The sequence below is a fragment of the Symphodus melops genome, assembly GCF_947650265.1.
Source record: "Symphodus melops genome assembly, chromosome: 15".
Classification (NCBI taxonomy): domain Eukaryota; kingdom Metazoa; phylum Chordata; class Actinopteri; order Labriformes; family Labridae; genus Symphodus; species Symphodus melops.
In genome coordinates this window covers 22,906,471-22,925,461 of record NC_136705.1, presented here as the reverse complement: position 1 = coordinate 22,925,461, position 18,991 = coordinate 22,906,471, and the positions used below count along the sequence as shown (strand labels likewise).

The window sequence follows — 18,991 nt, the reverse complement described above, 5'->3', positions numbered from 1 at the left end:
ATCAAAAAAAGCTTTTTTTTTTCTCGGCCCGCAGTCTTACCATTAATCTGAAAATATGTAGAGGTGTTTAAATCTTTCAGATACTTTGGCATAGCTCTCCACAATAACCTACACTTCAATCAAAATGACATGGATATTTACAAGTGCTGTCAACACAGACGAACAACCGTCCATAAACTACATCTCCTGTCTCTTCAACCTCATCTTCTTTATTTCAGATTCTGCACGGAGCCAGCTCTTCTGCACGGTGCCCTCTCTGTGCTTACGGTCACCATAAAGAAAAACTCAAATCAAAATTTACATCCCGAGTCAAGGAACTCCCCATCCCACAATCCACTGTGAATGATAACGGGCTTTTTTTGTTTTTTTCCCATTGTTAAAGTGTTTATTCTGTTACTGTATATACAGTTCACATCAGACGCAGAGGGGAGGGAAACATTGCCATGGTAACATCGAGCACCACCGATCAAAGACGCCGCTGTGACACTCTAGGATTGTGGGTATTGTAGTTATTTTCCTAAACATCATGAATAAACCATGATTTTCTGAAAAAAAGAGGTTGATGTCAAACGAACTGGTGGCTCGTTATGAATCTACCTTGAAGGGTTATGATATCATAGCTTCATCATGACATCGACTCAGGAGAAAATAAACAGGATTTTCACTTCTGGAAGCACACATATAAAGCTGATCCCGATTCTGCATGTCCTCCTCGTCTGACTATGTGAACCCTCCCTAGGAAATGTAACATACACAGTATCCTTTCACTTCTCTAGTTATCAATCTGTCTATCAATCTTTCTGGTTTTGATAAAAGTAGCAAAGTCTCAAAGGTATGGGAACTCTCTGCTGGAACCTGTGACCTTAAAATCTTCCTGTGAATATATTAAAGGCTGGTTCTGTTCCTAACTCGCAGGCAAACATTAAAATTCATAAATTGCATATCGAAGAATTTGACTTCACCTTGGAGCAGTACTGTCAACTCTCTTCAAAGAGCTCTGGTGGCTTTCAGGTCTCAATTTGCACTTCAATCTTACATTAATATTTCAAATTGAGACGATCACTTTGCATTTTTACACATTTGGAAAAGTGTGCTACACCTGTGTCGTCTTACAGTCTAAAGCCGTAACTGTTGTTGGTTGACAACACAAGAAAATACTTTCTGTTATAAATGTCCTTTAACGGGCAGTTTAGTGGCTATAAAGGATCGAGAGCACGTTGTGTAAATCTGTGCAGGTTCAGTTGTAATAGACATTGCACTTACTCAATTAGAGGCCCTTGTTGGGGGAATTGATTGTACCTTTTCAGCTGGACAGTGACATCTGTCAATCGACTGTTTGGGCGGCTGAGACAGCATCTGGGGGAGCTGGGCTGTAACCAGGGGAGGGGAAGTCCCATTAAACGTCCTCGTGGCCGCACACTGGATCAATACAAAGACACCAATTTAGACACCACCCTTTGTCAAGTTCCTTCCATTGCTAAGAACTCGAGAAGACGGCAAGCTTCAACCACAGCATCCTGCCTTTCAGGAGGCACAGATTGAATCCTGCTGCAGTTTTCTTTATAGGTAGATGAGCAGTGAAACTTAGAAAGTGCAAAGCAGACATCAGTCCGTCTCGAGGCTGTGACAATTCTCGAGGAGTAACTCTACACCGCCATGACAGCGAGCTTATGGTGACATGTAATGGTAAGAGCTCAAAGGTCATCTCTGCATTTGGAATCACTGTAACACAAGATCTTATTGATTCTTAGGTGATGGAAGATCCCCGTTATTAAGTTTCTCACTGAGGGGAATTTACCCCCGTCGAGGGGATAAAGGTCACGTTACACTTTAACTGTCCGTGCACACTACATGGGGCTACAATAAATAAGTCTGCTACCACAGAACCACAGAAGATTTGGTGAAATTCACCTTTTGACAACCTCTGAAATTTAATAGAAAGCAATCCTTCGATTTTTAAATTGTGTATAAGTAGAGATTATCCAGCAGATGTATGAAGCTGGAACAACTCAGGAGGTGTTTTCTAAATACAAGGTTGTTGTATTTTGCAGACTGTGACGGTCAAGTGCTGAATTATATAAAAGAAATAATTCACCCTCATCAGAGAAGGCTTGTTTAACACATACTTTAAAATGTAGCCTACAGAAAATAAAGTTTGGAAACCCCTGTGATACAGAATGGTACTGACCTCGGGCTCCAGAAGCTCACAGCAGTTTTCCATTTCAGCCATATAAGGGTCACAGTAGATGAGAATCTGTCTCACTTCAACCTGCGGGAAAGAGAGCGTGTTCAGGTCAAATTCAGCATCTTCTCCTCTTTTTAAGTGAAAAATATCTGCATCTCAAAGGCGAAGGTCCTTTGTTCAGAGGTCAGATGTTGTAGCACCAATACCACCTGTCCACCTGGCCTTCTTGCTGTGTGCTCACGAGTGTTTGCATGAAGCATTTGTGTGCTCGGGATCAGCTTTATATGGCTTTAGAAGAACAAGAAGCGCTGAACGTTCTTCCCGTCTCTATGACAACCGTCTGTTGACATCTGCCGCTGTATGACCGATACTGCTCTGTTACTTTTTACCGCTCGTTACTTTACATTTCAGATCGTTTTTTTTTTACCTGATCAGACACGGAGCAAAAGAGGATGTGAGTACAAGACACGATCAGTCAGTGGCAAAACTGCAGGGATTATCATACATTTGGAAGAGAGCGTAGATGACGTCAACAGCGCCTTTCAGAAAAGCGTGCTGCACTTTTTAACCAGGTGGCGGCTTTCTGCTGCGTAGGCAGGGCCTTACTTTGTCTTCCCCATTGCGAGCAAAACTGTTCAAAAAAATACCACATCCAACGCAAAAAATAAACGGAATAAAAAGCTCTAACTGGTGAACGCACAGCAGCTGCTTCAGCATAACTAACACTGGCATTTTTTGGGATTTACTGTCTTACATTTTAACAAATCACACGGACTAAAGACTCAGCTGTTAATGCAACTTAAGCCCTGTTCTACTCAGAGGTGTTGGGTGACCAAATGGCATAGCTGACCTAATGTTTGGGGCATCCGTGTGAATGCGTGTAACACATATGACAAAATAGGGGATTTACACAGATTAGGAAAATATGTCCCTGCAGTGTGTTCTAAATACCTTTTTTAAAAGCATTCAAACAGTAAATCAGAAAACTTCTGTGGGTGTAAAATGCTATTGATTGAAACTGAAGAGAAAGCCAAAAAGTTATTGATCCATCAATAAAAAAACGTTTAAATGAAGCTGTGTTTATGTGTAGACAATGGGCATACATCTACAGGCCGTCCATCCTCCATTCGTGTAGTGATGAGAGTGCGTCCACTGGGGTCAATGCCGTCCCTCTCGTCAGTCAGTCTCCTTTCTATTAGCTTGCAGTCCATGTAAATGGAGACTATGTTGCTCTGCACAGAAATGCTCAGCTTGTGCCACTGGCGATCAAAGAGGACGTGTAGGTCACGGCTTTTAAATGTGTAGCGTAAAGCGTTCTTAAGTTCGCCTTGGGCAGAGAACTCCACCGCTTTCTTTCCACCATCAACCACAACAGAAACCTACAGAGGACAGAAAGTACAGAGTGTTTACGCCTACCGGCACATAGAAAAACTGACATAAGAGCTTAAGAGTCTGGCTCACCTGACTGCCTCCTGACTGGTCAAATATCTGCCAAAGATACCAGCGGTCTTTCTTTGTAGTTCTTCTGACCCGCAGGATGGTGACGAGGGAGAATTCACTCGGGAGCCCATTTGGAAATATCAATCTTAAAAAAAAAAAAAAAAAAAAACAATCATTCAACAATGTCAGATTGTCACAGGATGAAATTCAAAAAGTATAATTAACAAATCGTGAAAATTGCAAAGTCTCAAGTGTCATTTTTGAAAATTGCAAAGCTTTTAAAGCCTCTCGAGATGTGTCTCCACGTCTCAAATTAGAGAGGTGAAATGAAAGGTACGAGTCTAATTAACAATCAGCATCAGTCTGGGTGAAAAATAAACCTCCATCACCATGAGGAAAACTAATACAGAAAATAATCTCAGTGTTGAGACGGCTTCTTAAGACAGTGAAGGCATGGCTCGCATCTGAATGACATCAGGGAGAAACATCATGTAAGAATCATCTTATGTTAGTGCTGCAGTATGTTTGAGGACGACGTCTTATCATGTCAACACTGTTATTCAAACTGTTCACTGATTGGTTTTGCTTTATCCATATCCTCACCAGAAGTTAGATGTGCTAGATTTGTGCTTGACGGGATGTAAATGTCATTACTCTCTCAACCACCAATCAAAATCAAGAAGGGGCGGGACTTATGCATCAACTTTCTCATCATCCATGATGGAGGAGATACTAATTGTCTTTCTGAGGGTTTCGATGCTCAGGTCTAGAGCGGATACTGACGTCAAACATAAAGCAGGAAGTGAAAGTGGCGTAACTTTTGTAACCTAGCAACAGTAAGCGGTTGTAAGAAGCTCTCTGAGATTTCGGTCATGTGCTCTGCCAGTGCAAAAACAGCTGATCATGGACTTGGGCCCTCCTGCACACGAGACCTGATATGACATGGTTCAAAGGCTTCGGAGGCTTCGGGGGATTCAGGGTCTCCTGTAGCTCTAAAGCTTTCAGTAGCTAAACAATGAAGCAACCAATCAAGTTGAATGATCAATAAAACATTTCAATACCCTCCTCCTGAGTCACTCGCATAAATAAAACTGACAAACATGATGCCATTTAGCTTGATGAATTTTATACAGGCTTCCCTGTCATCCGGATAATGAAAACATATAGATATTGATCCAAAGTTTCAGAAGCCAATCTTTTTCCCGCAGATACAAAAACCCTGTTTTACAGTTATATTGTTATAGATGCCAAATGTAATGCAGCTTTAGGTTTACGTGAATGACCTTGGTTGCTCTGTAAAGTCGAGTCATAACTCAGTTTTTCTTTCTGCTGCAGAAAACATGTTCCAAAGGGAAGCAAAATATGCAGAGAAAATACAGGAAAAACAATATCATATTTCAAATCACACCTACACTCGTACGAATTACAGCTCATTCAGTAACTCACCCCCCGAGCCCACACACCCACTCCCTTCCTCTTTTTATACATTGTGTATAAAGAACAACAAACACTGTACCCTTCAAAAACCTCTAACCCTAGCCCTAACTCGCGATGCAGATTAACAGTCAGAAGTGGAGGAGCATAAACATAATAAATCAAGATCAGCAAAAATAATAATAATGCAATGATAAGGTCGTTGGGAAGGCAGCGCACAGCCTGGGGGAGGGAGAGAGGAGAGAGTTTCTTCAGACAGGTTGGAAATTAGTTTTCACTCCTATATATCATCTCCTATTCTCTGTGAGCTTCACACCCTCTTCCATTGTGTCCCATGAATTCTGTGAGATTTCGGTGTAAACGGTACATGACTAAAATGATAAATACACCGTGTTAAAGCTCTCGAAAAAATCAAATGGCTCTTAGAGAGGGCGAGGACTAGGAAGGTTATGTGCTGCCCGAGGGCTTAAAGGACTATTCAGTTGCAAATCAATATGAAAAGTGACAGGGCAATTTATAAAAATGAAAATTCATAAAAAAGAGTCAAGACGTTCAACGCAGATGATTTTAATGCTGCATATGCAGTAACCGCTTGTATCAATGCACGTTATTACAATCGGCAGGAAACAACATAAAAGAGAAATGTAAATTAGATCTTCAGAAAGTGCTTGCATTGCTCAGAGCATAAAACATGAAGGTGGTCAAATCGAACACAGATATCTTGCGAAATACTCTGCAGGGCTGCTTTCTGGTGGGGCCCTGAAGTTCACACGCTTCATCCCAAACTAAGTCTCCTCTTATTTCAAAACACGGTCTACAGAGCGGCACACTGGATCTCGAGTGGCCCGCGGGGTTAAAGTTCTTGACCTTGTGTTGAGTGCCATCTGTGGCTAAATAGCTACACCTCAGTGTAGAGTGCTTTGAACCCTTTTTTCAGATTGGTTATATGGAAAACACCACTCAGCATGTTTAAGTAAGTGATAATGACTGAAGGAAAAGAATTTGGGCTCATTTTGCCTGCTCCCACACTAAAATACCAAAACAACTTTTACTGTATGGGGTTCTGCCAACACTGTCACTTATAAGGTCCGTTAAAATTTGCATTCTTTGCACTGGCAGGTCGGGCTCATAACATAACTACTTTCTGGATAACTGTACATGTAATTACAGTGTTTTGTTCCAGTCGAAGTCAAGTAAGGTTCATAAATGGGTTTGACTCTGCAACGTGAAGAAGCAGAGCCAAGGTCCATGAAAAATAACTGAAATAACCTCAGAGTTGCTGCACACACTTAAAAATGAAAGAGATTCTTTTCAGACTCAACAAATAAAAAGCTTCTGCAATGTTTGCTTCGAGAGGCATCAGTGCTTGTTATATTTCATGTGAGACTGCCTAACTTTGATTCTCATTGTCCAATGTTACAACTCTTGTTTGCACATCTTACAAGTCCCTGTGTAATTGTTGTTTTCCCCTACCAACTAGGGGTGTTGCTACAGTAAATGATTCAGAACATTGTGAAAATAATAATAATAATACACAGTTTGTAACAGAGTGCTAATTCAATGGTGAACGGCTAAACATGCACATCCCTACAACCAACCAATCCATGTTAGTTTCATCTTGAAGCCAAAATTCTCTTAACAATCATTTCCCTATCTTTTTCTGTCTGTCTTCTGTTCACAGCTTGTGAAAGCTTCATTAATACACTGAAATGCTAAATGTTGTAAATTGTCATTGAACAAGCAAATCCACAAATAAATCATATTAAAAAAATTAAGTGAGAAATGTTTGTTCGAATCATGTCTGCAAGATAGAAATAATGATGCTATATCTCAAGATCATGAGTAAAAGAAGACACTAGAAATTGATCATTCAGTCAAGTCACATTGTACATACTTCATATACAAAAACAAGGGAAGTGGGAGACCGTAGTTTGATGAAGTATTCATAAGTCTGAGTCAAAGCGCCAGCTAAACTTTAAGACCTATCAAAAGTAAAAACTCTCGATTTTTAAGATACTTATGAACACAATTCTGAAACATCTTATTGCAGACTAGAAGGCTCTTTAAGAATTGGACGGCAACACAAGTAAGGAGCAGAAAAAAAGGAAAGAAGTCGTTGAGGAAAAGCACAAAAGATCACAGAGCAAAAATCCTGGCTGCCAAAAGAGTTAGCTCACAATGAATTCCATTTTTATAAGGACTAACCGTGTGCTTCCTGTCATTGAACGTCTTTGAGCATGAATATTGCTTGGCTGAGACTTCACCTTGTATAATCGGAGACAACAGATTAAAAGGATGACACAGCAACAGCACCCAAGTGGTGGAGAATCTTCCGGAAACAGCTTTGGTGTCCCAGCTTGTTTGAAATCCAATCCAGGCGGATTCTCTTAAGGACCCAGAGGAATCAGATTTCTTTAGCTGGGACAATCAAGCACTCAAATGTTAGCCTAGTTGCCCCCCCATCACTGACACTCAATAGGACCAATCACAGTGGGCTCCACCATGCAGGTTAACACGCTAAATGCATCACTCATGGAAGGGATGACTGCTGCTTCCCTCAGCATGCGTCCTCAGTCCTGTTTAATCTGAAGGGACTGTGCATGATAGAAGAATCCAAATCCATTTAACGCCTGTGATCTGGAAGAGGAATACTTCACCAGAGAAGAGATTTAATGCAACATGAGCAGGCAGAGATGTGTCAGAGTCCTATGTTATCCTCTTTCCGGTGTCATTTAGTGTTCCTCTGCACACACACTTAATAAAAAGATAAGACTGCAATAGCAACGGGCCACCAATAACTAACAATTTCAAAATATGTCCCGTCAATATGACTACACGCCATCAAATTAATTAAGCGCCATTTTCTACCCCCTGATAAACATTGAATTGTCTGAGCGAAATAAGAAATTATTCATTGGTGGAAAATCTCCATCACAACAACAGTGATGCACTGACTATCAAACCAGTCGGATATTAGATTTTGTTTTTCATCATTCTGTCTTTTTGTCCCCATCTGCAGTCACTTCTCAAATCCCTGAGCTCCAGGCGTTTAAGACATTTCCAGATTTGACATTTTCCATCTATACTTCAGCTTTGTTTGACATATTCAGTTTGTGTTTCAATTGCATATGGAAAGTCAGGACCACGAATAAACACATGAAATACAGTAAAGGATAAATGGGCTTGAGTAGTGTTTTTCTAGCTTTCTGACTAATCAAAGCAATTTTACACTGCATGTCACACCTGCACATTCACACCCTGATGGCAGAGGTTTCTAATCCTATTCAGATTCCTTCAGGTTAGGAGATACCCGATACCCAGGTGAGCCACTTCCCAGTATTATGGCTGTACTGGTTGTACTGGCAGCAGGTAATAAAGAAGAACAAACTCTTGGTGTTGTGATCTATTACATTTTATCAACTATTTATCTTGGCAACACTGCAGCACATGTTACAGTGCAGGATACATATCTAAGCAAGATACTACAAGCACACAAAAAAGCATTAACCTAACAATGGTTACAGTCCAAACCTCCAACATATATTGTGAGTCTAATTGAAGGTATGGAGAGAATGACGTTCTCACTGAATCTGAGGGCAGGACAATGTTTGCAGTCAGTATCCATCAGTATCGATATCTAAGATGTATAGATGACCAACGATTTTTTTTTTAATGTTTGTTCACATAAGGGGTATAAGACCACCAAATTAGATTTTCAAAAAACCAATACAGGCCACATTTGTATGGGGTTTTAAATTTGATTCCACATCAACTAATCAGATTTGAAAATGTATTATTCAACATATGCAACATATCAAACGCAATGACAACGTCGAGTCCAGAAGACGGTGAATAATTTGAAGTATCAAATTTCTTTATATCCTCAATATCGATACTGGCATGAGCTCCAAAAATGTCATACGTCATATTGGTCGAGCCTTAGTAATATAAAGTTTTATTTTATTTATAGATGTGCAGTTTTTGCACTTTTGCTTCGGTTTTACTTATCAGCACTGGAGGTTACTGGTTGGTCCCGAACAATGACAAAGGGCATCCCAGATACTGCAGTTTAACTCCCTTCACTTTATAAATCCATGGACCTTCAGCTCACTTTGTTTTGTTTCCACTGAAAAGTTGCACTCTTAGACTTCAAAGAGAAAGAGTTCAGAGGCTGAGCTCATTAGATCTCCTTTAACAACGCTTCCACAATGGAGAGCGGCTTCACATAGAGTACAAAGTACCTGACACATGATGTTGTTAGCGACTCTTGAAAAGAGGCAAGTGACGTCCGGACATGAAAATCCGATCTAATCTCTTGCAAATGAAAGTGCGAGAGGTATTAAAGATCTGATTTGAGAAACAAATTGGGCTGACCACCTGTATGAAAGAGAGCATTACATCACCTGCTCATATGATCCTGATTTCCATTTACCACACAGTATTTGTACGACACCCATTTCCACCTACTCACAGCCCTGATGCCAATGTCCCTTTATGCATTTGCAGTTATGTCTGATGTCAACATTTACAATGCGTGAACAGAAAATAATAAAATTACTGGCAAAGAGTGTATTTCCCCAAAAATACTTAAAGATTGCTTGTGCCACACAATATTGACTACATTAAGCTGAATTGATTAATTAGCTGTCACAAAAGTGCTGAAGCCGCAGAATGATAAATGCAAACTGGTAATTTGATACTCTCTATATCTCAGTCTCTCTGGCTCCTTTGTGTCTGTATGCTAATTGTAATGTACCTTCAGCATCTTCACATCATTTAGAAACAGCCTCCTGTAACACCATTCAGTGCTTTGATGAATTTCTGGCTTTCCAATCAAACATTCTGAATAATCGTTGTCACAAGTTAAAAAAGTGTTCATCCCACTAATTTCAGAAAAAAACGGAGGATCAATGGATGAAGACTTCGAAACATAGTTTTTAGTGCATGCACCCCAAGTACAGAAGCCATGGTCCTCCAAGCGGGTGACCTGGGTTCAAATCCGGCCTGTGGCTCCTTTACAGCATGTCTTTCCCCACTTTCTCAAAAAAGCCTAAGAAACATTGTTTATGTTTTTTTTCCAAAGCAGTTGATGTCGTGTAAGAAATACAATTAAAAGTGAGTTTGTAAAGTTCATGAAGAAACATGTCACCTTCCCTTTCCTCCTCATCCATGTGTCAGAGCTGCTGTCCGAAGAAGTCAGGGATTAAAAAAGGAGGGAGTTTAGATCAGAAAAAGACCTAAAGAGCAGAATAATAGAAAGTATAACAGCTTCATTAAAAATGTGATTGATGTGCATAAAAAGGCACGGCAGTTGTAATTTCCTTTTTTTAGTGTATGTGGCAGACAGAAAGAATATCGCAATGTGAGTTCTTTCCCAAGAAGGTTCACCCCTCCAATCTGTTTTGACATTTGGGTACGTTTTCTTTTGCAAAACAAGGATTACCGTCTTGGTCACAAGAACAACAACAGTCAAATGCATCCTTACACCAGAGGCGGTGAGTCAAGAAAACAACTCATCCAACTTCCTGTGAAGACAATAAAAAGTGCATGATTGTGACCTCTGGAAAGCCTGTACCTGTTTGGCCTTTATGTATAAGTGAACGCATAACTGAGATAGCAATGAAACACACTACTACTACTGTATGTGTATGTTAATATTATATGAACCAGACATACTGTATATGTATGACACTGAAGTTCATGAATGATGTACGGAGTGCAAGGCTACACATAGATGTGCTTCTCCAGACTGACAGAAAGCCTGTGCTTTAATACTGTATGGCAGCATGTTATACATGTCATATTTTGCAGAGCTTAAAACACATTTTTCCTCTCACACACAGGTTGTTTGTGTGTGTGTGTGTGTGTCAGCTCTGCTCTGTGAGCCACAATGTGTTTTGTGCCACAGAGCTGGCAGGACATTAGCCAGATCTAGCGAGAGGGAGCATCAATTGCTGCATATCCAGCGAGTAAAGTGAGCAATGTTTTAGCGGCTGTGGCAGGGGCAGAGGGGCCTCCTGCCTCATGCAATTGCCCTCGCTTTCCCTCCTCAGCTGACATGCAGTATCACCTGTCAAAGTACTTAGATAATTGGATATGAGAGGGATCGCAGTCTCGCCACTATAACCAATGACACTGTCAGCAGTGTCATTGAGAAGCAGCATCTTCTTGCACTACGGGCAAAGACCGAGGGAAGGGCTGAAGTAAATGTATTTTCGGACGGCTGGCTGACTGAACAGGGGAGGAGATCACAAATCACCTGGCTTAAAGATTCTTTCACCTAGCCAGAGAGAGAGTGGCAGTAAATGTTTACAGTTGCATGTAAAAATGCTAAAAATACCCCCTCCCTCCTCCACCTCCCGGAAGAATGACAAAGTGTTCCCTTTCACCAAAGGACACAAAACAAAGAGGGTCTCAAAATACTTTTCTTAAAATCCAGAATGGCTACGTGAAGCTCAGTTTAGCAACCAGTACATCTTCATAAACACCACTCCCCTTCCTTGATACAGCTGCTGGTTCTCAGTGTAAAAAGTGCAACAGGCCTTTATAAATATTACATCTTATTCAACTCCCCGCCATATCATGATATGAGCTCCAAGGTTAAGTCACAGAGAGGCTCCAGTGTTTGACCAGGGGAATAAAGGCCTTCAGTAAACGGCTCCTTTGTGTGTAATTTGTGTAGTTATTTTAATATTCCTGTCTTATTATACGCGCTCACACTTTTCCTTCCTCCCCTTTATGTCCTACTTTTCACCCTAAGGAGACTTCTAGAATAAACGCAATATATATTAATTCTGTTCATATTATTCCCCCGTCTAACAGCTCACCTCACAGCTTGCCCTTATTAGCCGGGGCAAATGGAAATACTTCTCTAAGCAGGGCATATCTAGGTTGCCTCGAGTCAACCCTTTCATGTCATCCAGCTACGACTACACAGTTTTTTGTTTTTTTTAAGTATGTCACCAGATCAACAGGAAAAAGAAGCATACACCTCTATCATCACATAGTTTAACTATTCTTTGAAAGATACAATGTGTAGATTCAGCCGCCAGGAGGCTATCAATCAGTCTTACAATAACAAAAGGTGATGTCGAGGCTTGTGGGGAATCATGGGAGTTCTCTCTGCTACTATCCGCCAAATCAGCACAAAAACTGCTTTCAATCCAATTTCTATTCTGCAGTTTGATACTTTTTCGTTGCTCTGGCCACGACTGACATCTTACAGCATGTTATTGTACTGTGCTTCAGTTCCACGGCGCGAGCAGGCGACTGGAGGAAATGAAGCATATAGGAGGATTATTTACTAGTTTTTGCCGTCGCTCTGAGTTATCCTCAAACTCTGTAAGACAACAGAGTACAACCACTGAGCCCAGATGATGCAGATAAACAATGAGACTACGTGGTGAGGCACGCGCGCTTTACTCACTTTGTTGGTTGAATGAGCGGACTGCTTCCCAAACGAAATGATGGCAGGTCTTCTGAGACTGTCCCCTTTCGAAGGAGAAACTTTTCGGTGAGATCAAATCCTGTGAGCGGGAGAGGAAAGGGTCACCACATTTACACAGGTTCAATACACTTTTACTCACGCTGCTCATTCAGGACGTACCTGTGATTTGGAGGGGTCGGTCTAAAACATCAGAAAACCTGTGTTCCTCTACACTCAGAGGGGGACATGAGCCGTCTAGAGGAAAGCCAAAAATACGTTTATTTATTACAGACACTCATTTATATTTGAACCACTTTTTACAAGCATATCAGAAGAGCAAATTTCATTTTCAGAGTGCATTTTAAAAAGAAACCTTTAGGAGACATCTACATCGGAGCAGAAAATCAATTCAGAGTTGATTCTCCAATTAATCTTTAAAACATAAGTTTAAACTTTAAAAAATAACCAACAGAGACAAGAGTCTGAAATACACTGAAAGGGCAACCCTGCATTACTTTAGAGAAATTAAAGGGAGACTGACTTTATGAATACTGAACACTTTAAAAGTCAATTTGGACGTTTCACATTTGAGACATTACAAAAGGATGGTTTATCGTCATGCATAAACATTAAATCCTATTGGTAAAAGATTGAATGTATTTATTTACAACATTAATCAAGAGGGGGCTGCAGTGGTATGCGCCTCACAGTGAGAAGGTTCCTGGTTTGAATCCCTGTCGGACAGAGACTCTCTGGTGCTTTTGTTCATCATTTGTTTTCATGGTGAAATGCGACATAATATGACGCCAGTCTTTCACATCACTTAGAAAGGTTAGAGACATGTCGTTTGACGGTGACATTTCAAGAGGAGGGAGAACAATTTAATGCATCCTATCACAAAACAAATAATGAAGAATTAGGAAGAAGAAATAAAAAACAAACAAATCAGAAATGGCAATTTAATGGCAAGTTAATTTTTAATCTATACATTGGAATCAACCCTGATTACGATAATAAATTCATGTCTACGCTATTCAAGTTTTATTTAAACGTTTAAGATGAAGAATTAACAGAAACCTACAGCGACACCTTCATACTTATTTAGATGCTTTTTCACAAAGACACTCAGCTGTTGAAAGACAGGCGTTTCTGGATAAAGAGGTCAAGAACAACAAACACACCCGTTCGTTCAGTCACTGCCATTCCAAGAGTGCAAGGAATGGAATTTACAGTCCAAAGGAAAGCAGTCCATCTTAACAAGCAAATCATGGCTCAGACAATGGAGAGCTAGTCTGCTTGAAAACCTGGATGGAAACAGAAGAGATTGTATTTTACACTTCAGTTCAATTCAGTGGTGAAATAAGCACAACAAATTGTAGCCACACCTCGCTGTTAAGATAAACAAACAAACGTTTTCTAAATGCAACCAGGCCTGACTAATAGACTGAACAGACAGTCGACAAGGTGCCTTTACTGTTTTAGCTTTTGTTATAAAGTTGCTTAATTGCTTTGATGAGTCCAAAAGGCAAACTCTTGGTGGTTTAAAAGGAATCCAATGTGGAAGAGAAAAACATGCAGTTCCCCTCGTGTCCACTTGAGGCAGGCTGAAATCCTGACTTGAGCACCAGCTTAGCCACGACTGGCAAACTGAAATAACCGACTGGCAGTCATACTAATACTGTTGAACATAGTATGAAATATGATAAGGTTGGACATTTTTGGGTGTCTCACAATTCAATTTTGATTCTCGATGGTCATGAATCAATTAAGAATCTATTTTCCATTCAAAACGATTCTGGAGTAATTTTTTTAAAGTGTTTTTTTACCATTGGTTCATACTTCAGGATCTACACCAGTCATCTGTGAGGCTGGCTGAATTTATTGCTGGTCCATTTGGTATTCCTCTGAGTGTATGAGCTAGCCATTGCACTTATCAGGGAAAGACTGATTAGCCCAGAGCTGCATACTGCGTTCCATCGTAGTATGTTGTAGTCGGTTTTGAACAACAAAAAAAATCCTTTGTATATTTTTCAATCTAACGAACGTGAGGTTGAGATAGCTTTTCAAATATGGCGACACCAACATCCAGCTTCACAACTCCTCTTCAGAACCAGTGGTTCACGTCACTGACCCTGCGTCCATGTTTCATACAGTATATAGTTAAATCATCAACTTTGACTCAGTTGGGTTCATTGAGCTAGGTCAGCACTAATACAGTCTGGGATATGTTGGATTCCTCTGCAAGCTAAGGAGAAACATTCCTTTCATCAACTGTCTTCAGATACTTATCCACTGAATATGATTACTGCATGTTGTGTTATCGACTCTCATATCCACTCATACTTCCCTAAAGCCTCTGCTTATTTATGTAAAGTCGTTCAACCCCGCAGAGCGCTCTTCTGAGTCCTTCATTCATTAGTTTTCATGAACACCTGCCATATACTGACAAATGGAGACGTCTGTGCAGCAGCAAGATCATTATACTCTCTCAGCTATGTTTATGTTGAGGTTTCGGTTGTTAACTGGCCAGCCGAGCTGCCTGTTGTTCTCCACAGACGGTTTGTTATTCATTAGGTTTGTGTGTTTTCTCCATAAATGAGCTGCAGAAGTTTGCCGATGTGCTAAATGTGCTCAGAATACAAAAACAGAATTCAACGACATGAAGAGAGAAACTATCTGTTAAAGAGACAAAACAAGTAAGCAAGTTTAAACAGAAAATTATGTGTTATTAATATTATCCTCAGATCTGTGTTTTTGTCAATTACCCTCCACCCAAAGTGAATTTATTATTATAATAAAATACAGTAACAGAGGAATTGCATTAGAGGTGCAATACATTTACAACACCCAACTATTGGCTGCTCAAGTGTTGTTTGTTTGGATTCAATCTTAATGCCGCGGCCTTAATCTTTGTGTCGGTAGGACTCCATTAACACTCTGTTGTGTTTTGATCCCAAAGCTGTCAGCGGCGTCCTGATCAAAGGGGACACATACAAGGATCAAACCTGGAAACCTCCAGTTACAAGCAAGTCTCCGAAAGCATTTCACAATACTGCCAAGTGGGATCTTTTGAATTGCTCTCATGCCATTGCAAAGAAGGCAAGGTTTTTTTAAGGGCAGAGTCATCCAGGAGAGTAAGAGTCGGATCCAAAGTGAGTAGAGTACAGGCGACTGTTCCAGTTCAAAAATACAAACTAAACACCCTTCAGTTATTGTCTGGAGAACTTTGTCTGCTATCTTTGGTGATCTGCCAAAATAGCGATGATGACTGAACATACGCGCATGAAAGTTATTTAAAGGGGGCTACCATTTTAGGACTACACATACAAGAAATACGGGACTAAAATCAGCATGTAGATGTGAAAGTGAATAAATACAATTTTTTTATCCCCATTGAAAATGAAGCTGAAAATCACAGCGCATGTCAAGGAGTCAGTGAAGTACAGTTTACTGTTCTAATGCAACGAGGAAGCAGAAACAAATGTGGTGGACTGCAAGAGTTGTGAGCATGATTAGATGCAAAGAAATATAAATAAAAAAGCATCAACGGCGGCTCATTTTTAAAACAATTTGTAATTAATTATTGTCCAAAAAAAGTTTAGATAAGGTGATTAATTTTTTCAAAACTTAAGCAGGTTGTGATACAGTGTTTATACATTTCATGCCGAAATGCTGCCAACATCTTTGTGCAATGAGAGGAATTGCTCTCACTTTACTCTTTTATCAATATTGTTTGATTTGTTTACTAATATTTGTTTGCTAAGTTAGATATCACGTCCTCCTTTACATAAGTCATTAATCAGACAGATTATTAATATTTCATAATAACATTTGCTTTTTAATAAAAACGTGATGTGATTTGGGTTAAATCGTTCCTTCCTGGGGAACATGAATCTATTTCTGCTGGGGAACAAACGGCTGAAGACAGAGTTGAGTTATGCACTTGACCTCCACAGAACAGCCACCATACATTAACATAATTAATAGTACAGTCCCTCATACAGCAGTATTTCTCTCCTCTCCTTCTGTAACTGCCTCCTTCTTATACAAAAAAAATCATTCGCACAAATAATTCATTCTTATCCATATGTTTGGAGCACTCTTGGGTCATAAAGTTGTGCATGCAGGCCTACAGTATCATGGCGCTTGGAGATGAAGTGACCATGCGCCTGACAACTACAACCATGCATGGGCTGCAGACAAGTAGCACTACAGAGGTATCACATTCCTCGTCTGTGTGAAGCCGAAATGTTATTCCTGTTATTTCTGAAAATGCTTGAAATACACGCAGGTCTAAAGCCACGTTCTGCAGTTAAATATATTCTAGAATAATCTGTACACTATTTATTGTCATTATTGAGGATTTGGTAGGTGTTAAATTGAGTCCACAAGTTATTTCACCCTGTATAAAAATCCTGCTTAAACTCGTTCAGTATAATTATAGTTTGAGGTTATTAAACCCATTTTTCATAGTTTTAGAAGTAGCACAAGCAGCTGACACTGAAGTTACTCCTCTGCCTGATCTCTCCATCATTCATTCAGCTGTAATAACTTCACTTTGCAATATTCAAAGAAGCGTGTTTCTGTGCGCCACCGCTGATTGGCTGGGTGCTTTTTAGTTTTTTTAATATTAAAGGAGTGAAGGGAAAGATTTTTCTTTCAGGGTCTTCGTGCGCATTTTGCACTTTGCTGTTTACAACAAGTGATGCAATCCGGTACATGTTTACTGCTCCGGAGCATTCAGGAATCAGAAAGGACCTGTTTAAAAAAGCGTGCGTCCCGTTTAACGGACAAGTGACACACATCAAACCACGCGTAAAAAATTAAAACGATTGAACACCAGGTGGACACGTGCAAAGGTGTGCGTAATAAGCGTGATTTCGATGGGTTTACGCGCTGATAATTTCATAAAAGTCGAGTGATTTTGAAATTAATTTGCTCTGTAAGTACTCACTGTTGCTGAGAAAGTTTCCTCTAGGGCAAAAAGAAATCAAAAACAGCGATAAAAGCATAATCCATGTGTGATAACGATCAGTCTGATTCCGGATTCCAGGACTTGGAAATAAAAGTCTCAGTGGGATCGCCTGCTACTAGATCGCGGTCCTTATTAGTTGCACCGAGTGGCCCTCCCACTCTGTCATTATTACTGAAATGCTCTGACAGAGACTTCAGCAAACAAGCGGAACACACGCTGAAAGCTTTCATATTAGAAGGAGTAAATGCCCAGAGGGGTCTCAATCTAACTCTGTTGTTTAACGGAGCCAGGTGCAGGAATTAAATCTTGTTTGATGTATTATCGTCTCATCAGATTCTCCGAACAGAGGGCCGAATTCAGGTTTTATTTGATTGCCTTCAAAGTGGTTTCAAGAGTCTTTTTTTAGTTGTCAGAATAACGTCGTGCTTCGTTTAAACTATACAACTAGAATGCTTTTAACGCCTAATTTATCTTGATTCAAGTGCGGGGAAAAAGAGAAGAAAAGCAATCTCACCTGTCTGTTCATCACATAAAGGTAGAGAGCAGATTAAGAGCAGAATAGGCTGAAGACACATGGGCGTCACAGTGAGGCAGGGGAAGTGGGACTCAGCTATCCAGGGCCCCAATGGATGAAGGGAAGGGGCCCTTATTCTGCCTGATGTTTTTTTTTTTAAAGTTTATGTTTGGATTTGTTTCTCTCAAAGTTCAAACTTTCATCGTAAAGAATTGGCCCAATACATGTAAATGATGCATAAATCTTTTTTTTAAACCAAAAATGAAAATTTAGATGTAAAAATCTTTTAACGGCTTGAAAAAAATGTTAATGCAAAAAAAGATTAATAGTTAAAATAGTTTGATAATTTGTGTTGTTTTATTTAAACTGCAATTAAATCTTTAATGAGTTAATTGAACCTCATAGTTAATTAAAATAGTCACAAAGCTTTTTTGAAACTTGATATGATACTCGTCAAAATTGGACCAATAACCATTTCAATAAAACTGCAAATACACAAGAGGATTTTCTTGTTTTTAATTATCAAAAAAATCCAACAATACTCCTGGAAACTGTTTCAATTACACAAATACATAAGCAACATTTCTTATTAATGTAATTTAGACAAAATATAGGAGTTTTCTTGCAATTTATTATTAACAAATTCTTTTCGTACACACCTTTTTTAAGCTCCAGGTGTAATTTTGTAAAGCTTCAGTAATTTTCAGAATTGTTGATCATCACAACAACAGATTCAGCTTTTATTGTGAATATGATTTTATGATGTTTCCTGTTTGCAAGTTGAACGTTGCTCAACTTTGGTTGGTTTATATTAACAAAGTTGACTGTGTTGCCCAGAACAGTATTGAAGGAGGATCATTTTGAGCGCCAAACTTAAAAGCTTTTAGCGGGTCCTTTGTGGTATGTTTAGAGCAATATCGCCATGTTGACTGAGACGAGGCCCTGTGTGAGGACATAATGAAGTCTCAGCTCTTTGCTGCAATGGCAGGCCTTCAGCAACAACACTCACACACATAC

General features: G+C 39.8%; 1 protein-coding gene across 6 annotated transcripts in view; it reads right to left on the bottom strand.

Annotated features, from left to right (window-relative positions):
- LOC306835494 (uncharacterized protein) overlaps positions 1-18,672 on the bottom strand; it is a 112,893-nt gene extending 94,221 nt beyond the window's left edge. For 5 of the 6 annotated variants that reach the window (XM_079362071.1, XM_079362073.1, XM_079362074.1 and 2 more), the window contains exons 1-8: positions 17,440-17,600; positions 13,667-13,789; positions 12,666-12,740; positions 12,486-12,585; positions 3,647-3,770; positions 3,289-3,564; positions 2,189-2,269; positions 1,300-1,419 (exon numbers count right to left, since the gene is read on the bottom strand). In XM_079362071.1, the coding sequence (XP_079218197.1) occupies positions 1,300-1,419; positions 2,189-2,269; positions 3,289-3,564; positions 3,647-3,770; positions 12,486-12,585; positions 12,666-12,740; positions 13,667-13,754 (864 nt within the window). In that variant the 5' untranslated portion in view covers positions 13,755-13,789; positions 17,440-17,600. Of the gene's footprint in view, positions 1-1,299; positions 1,420-2,188; positions 2,270-3,288; positions 3,565-3,646; positions 3,771-12,485; positions 12,586-12,665; positions 12,741-13,666; positions 13,790-17,439; positions 17,601-17,974; positions 18,116-18,633 lie in introns of those variants that run through there. The other variant, XM_079362072.1, reaches the window with a different exon arrangement.
- Positions 18,673-18,991: the final 319 nt, after the last annotated feature.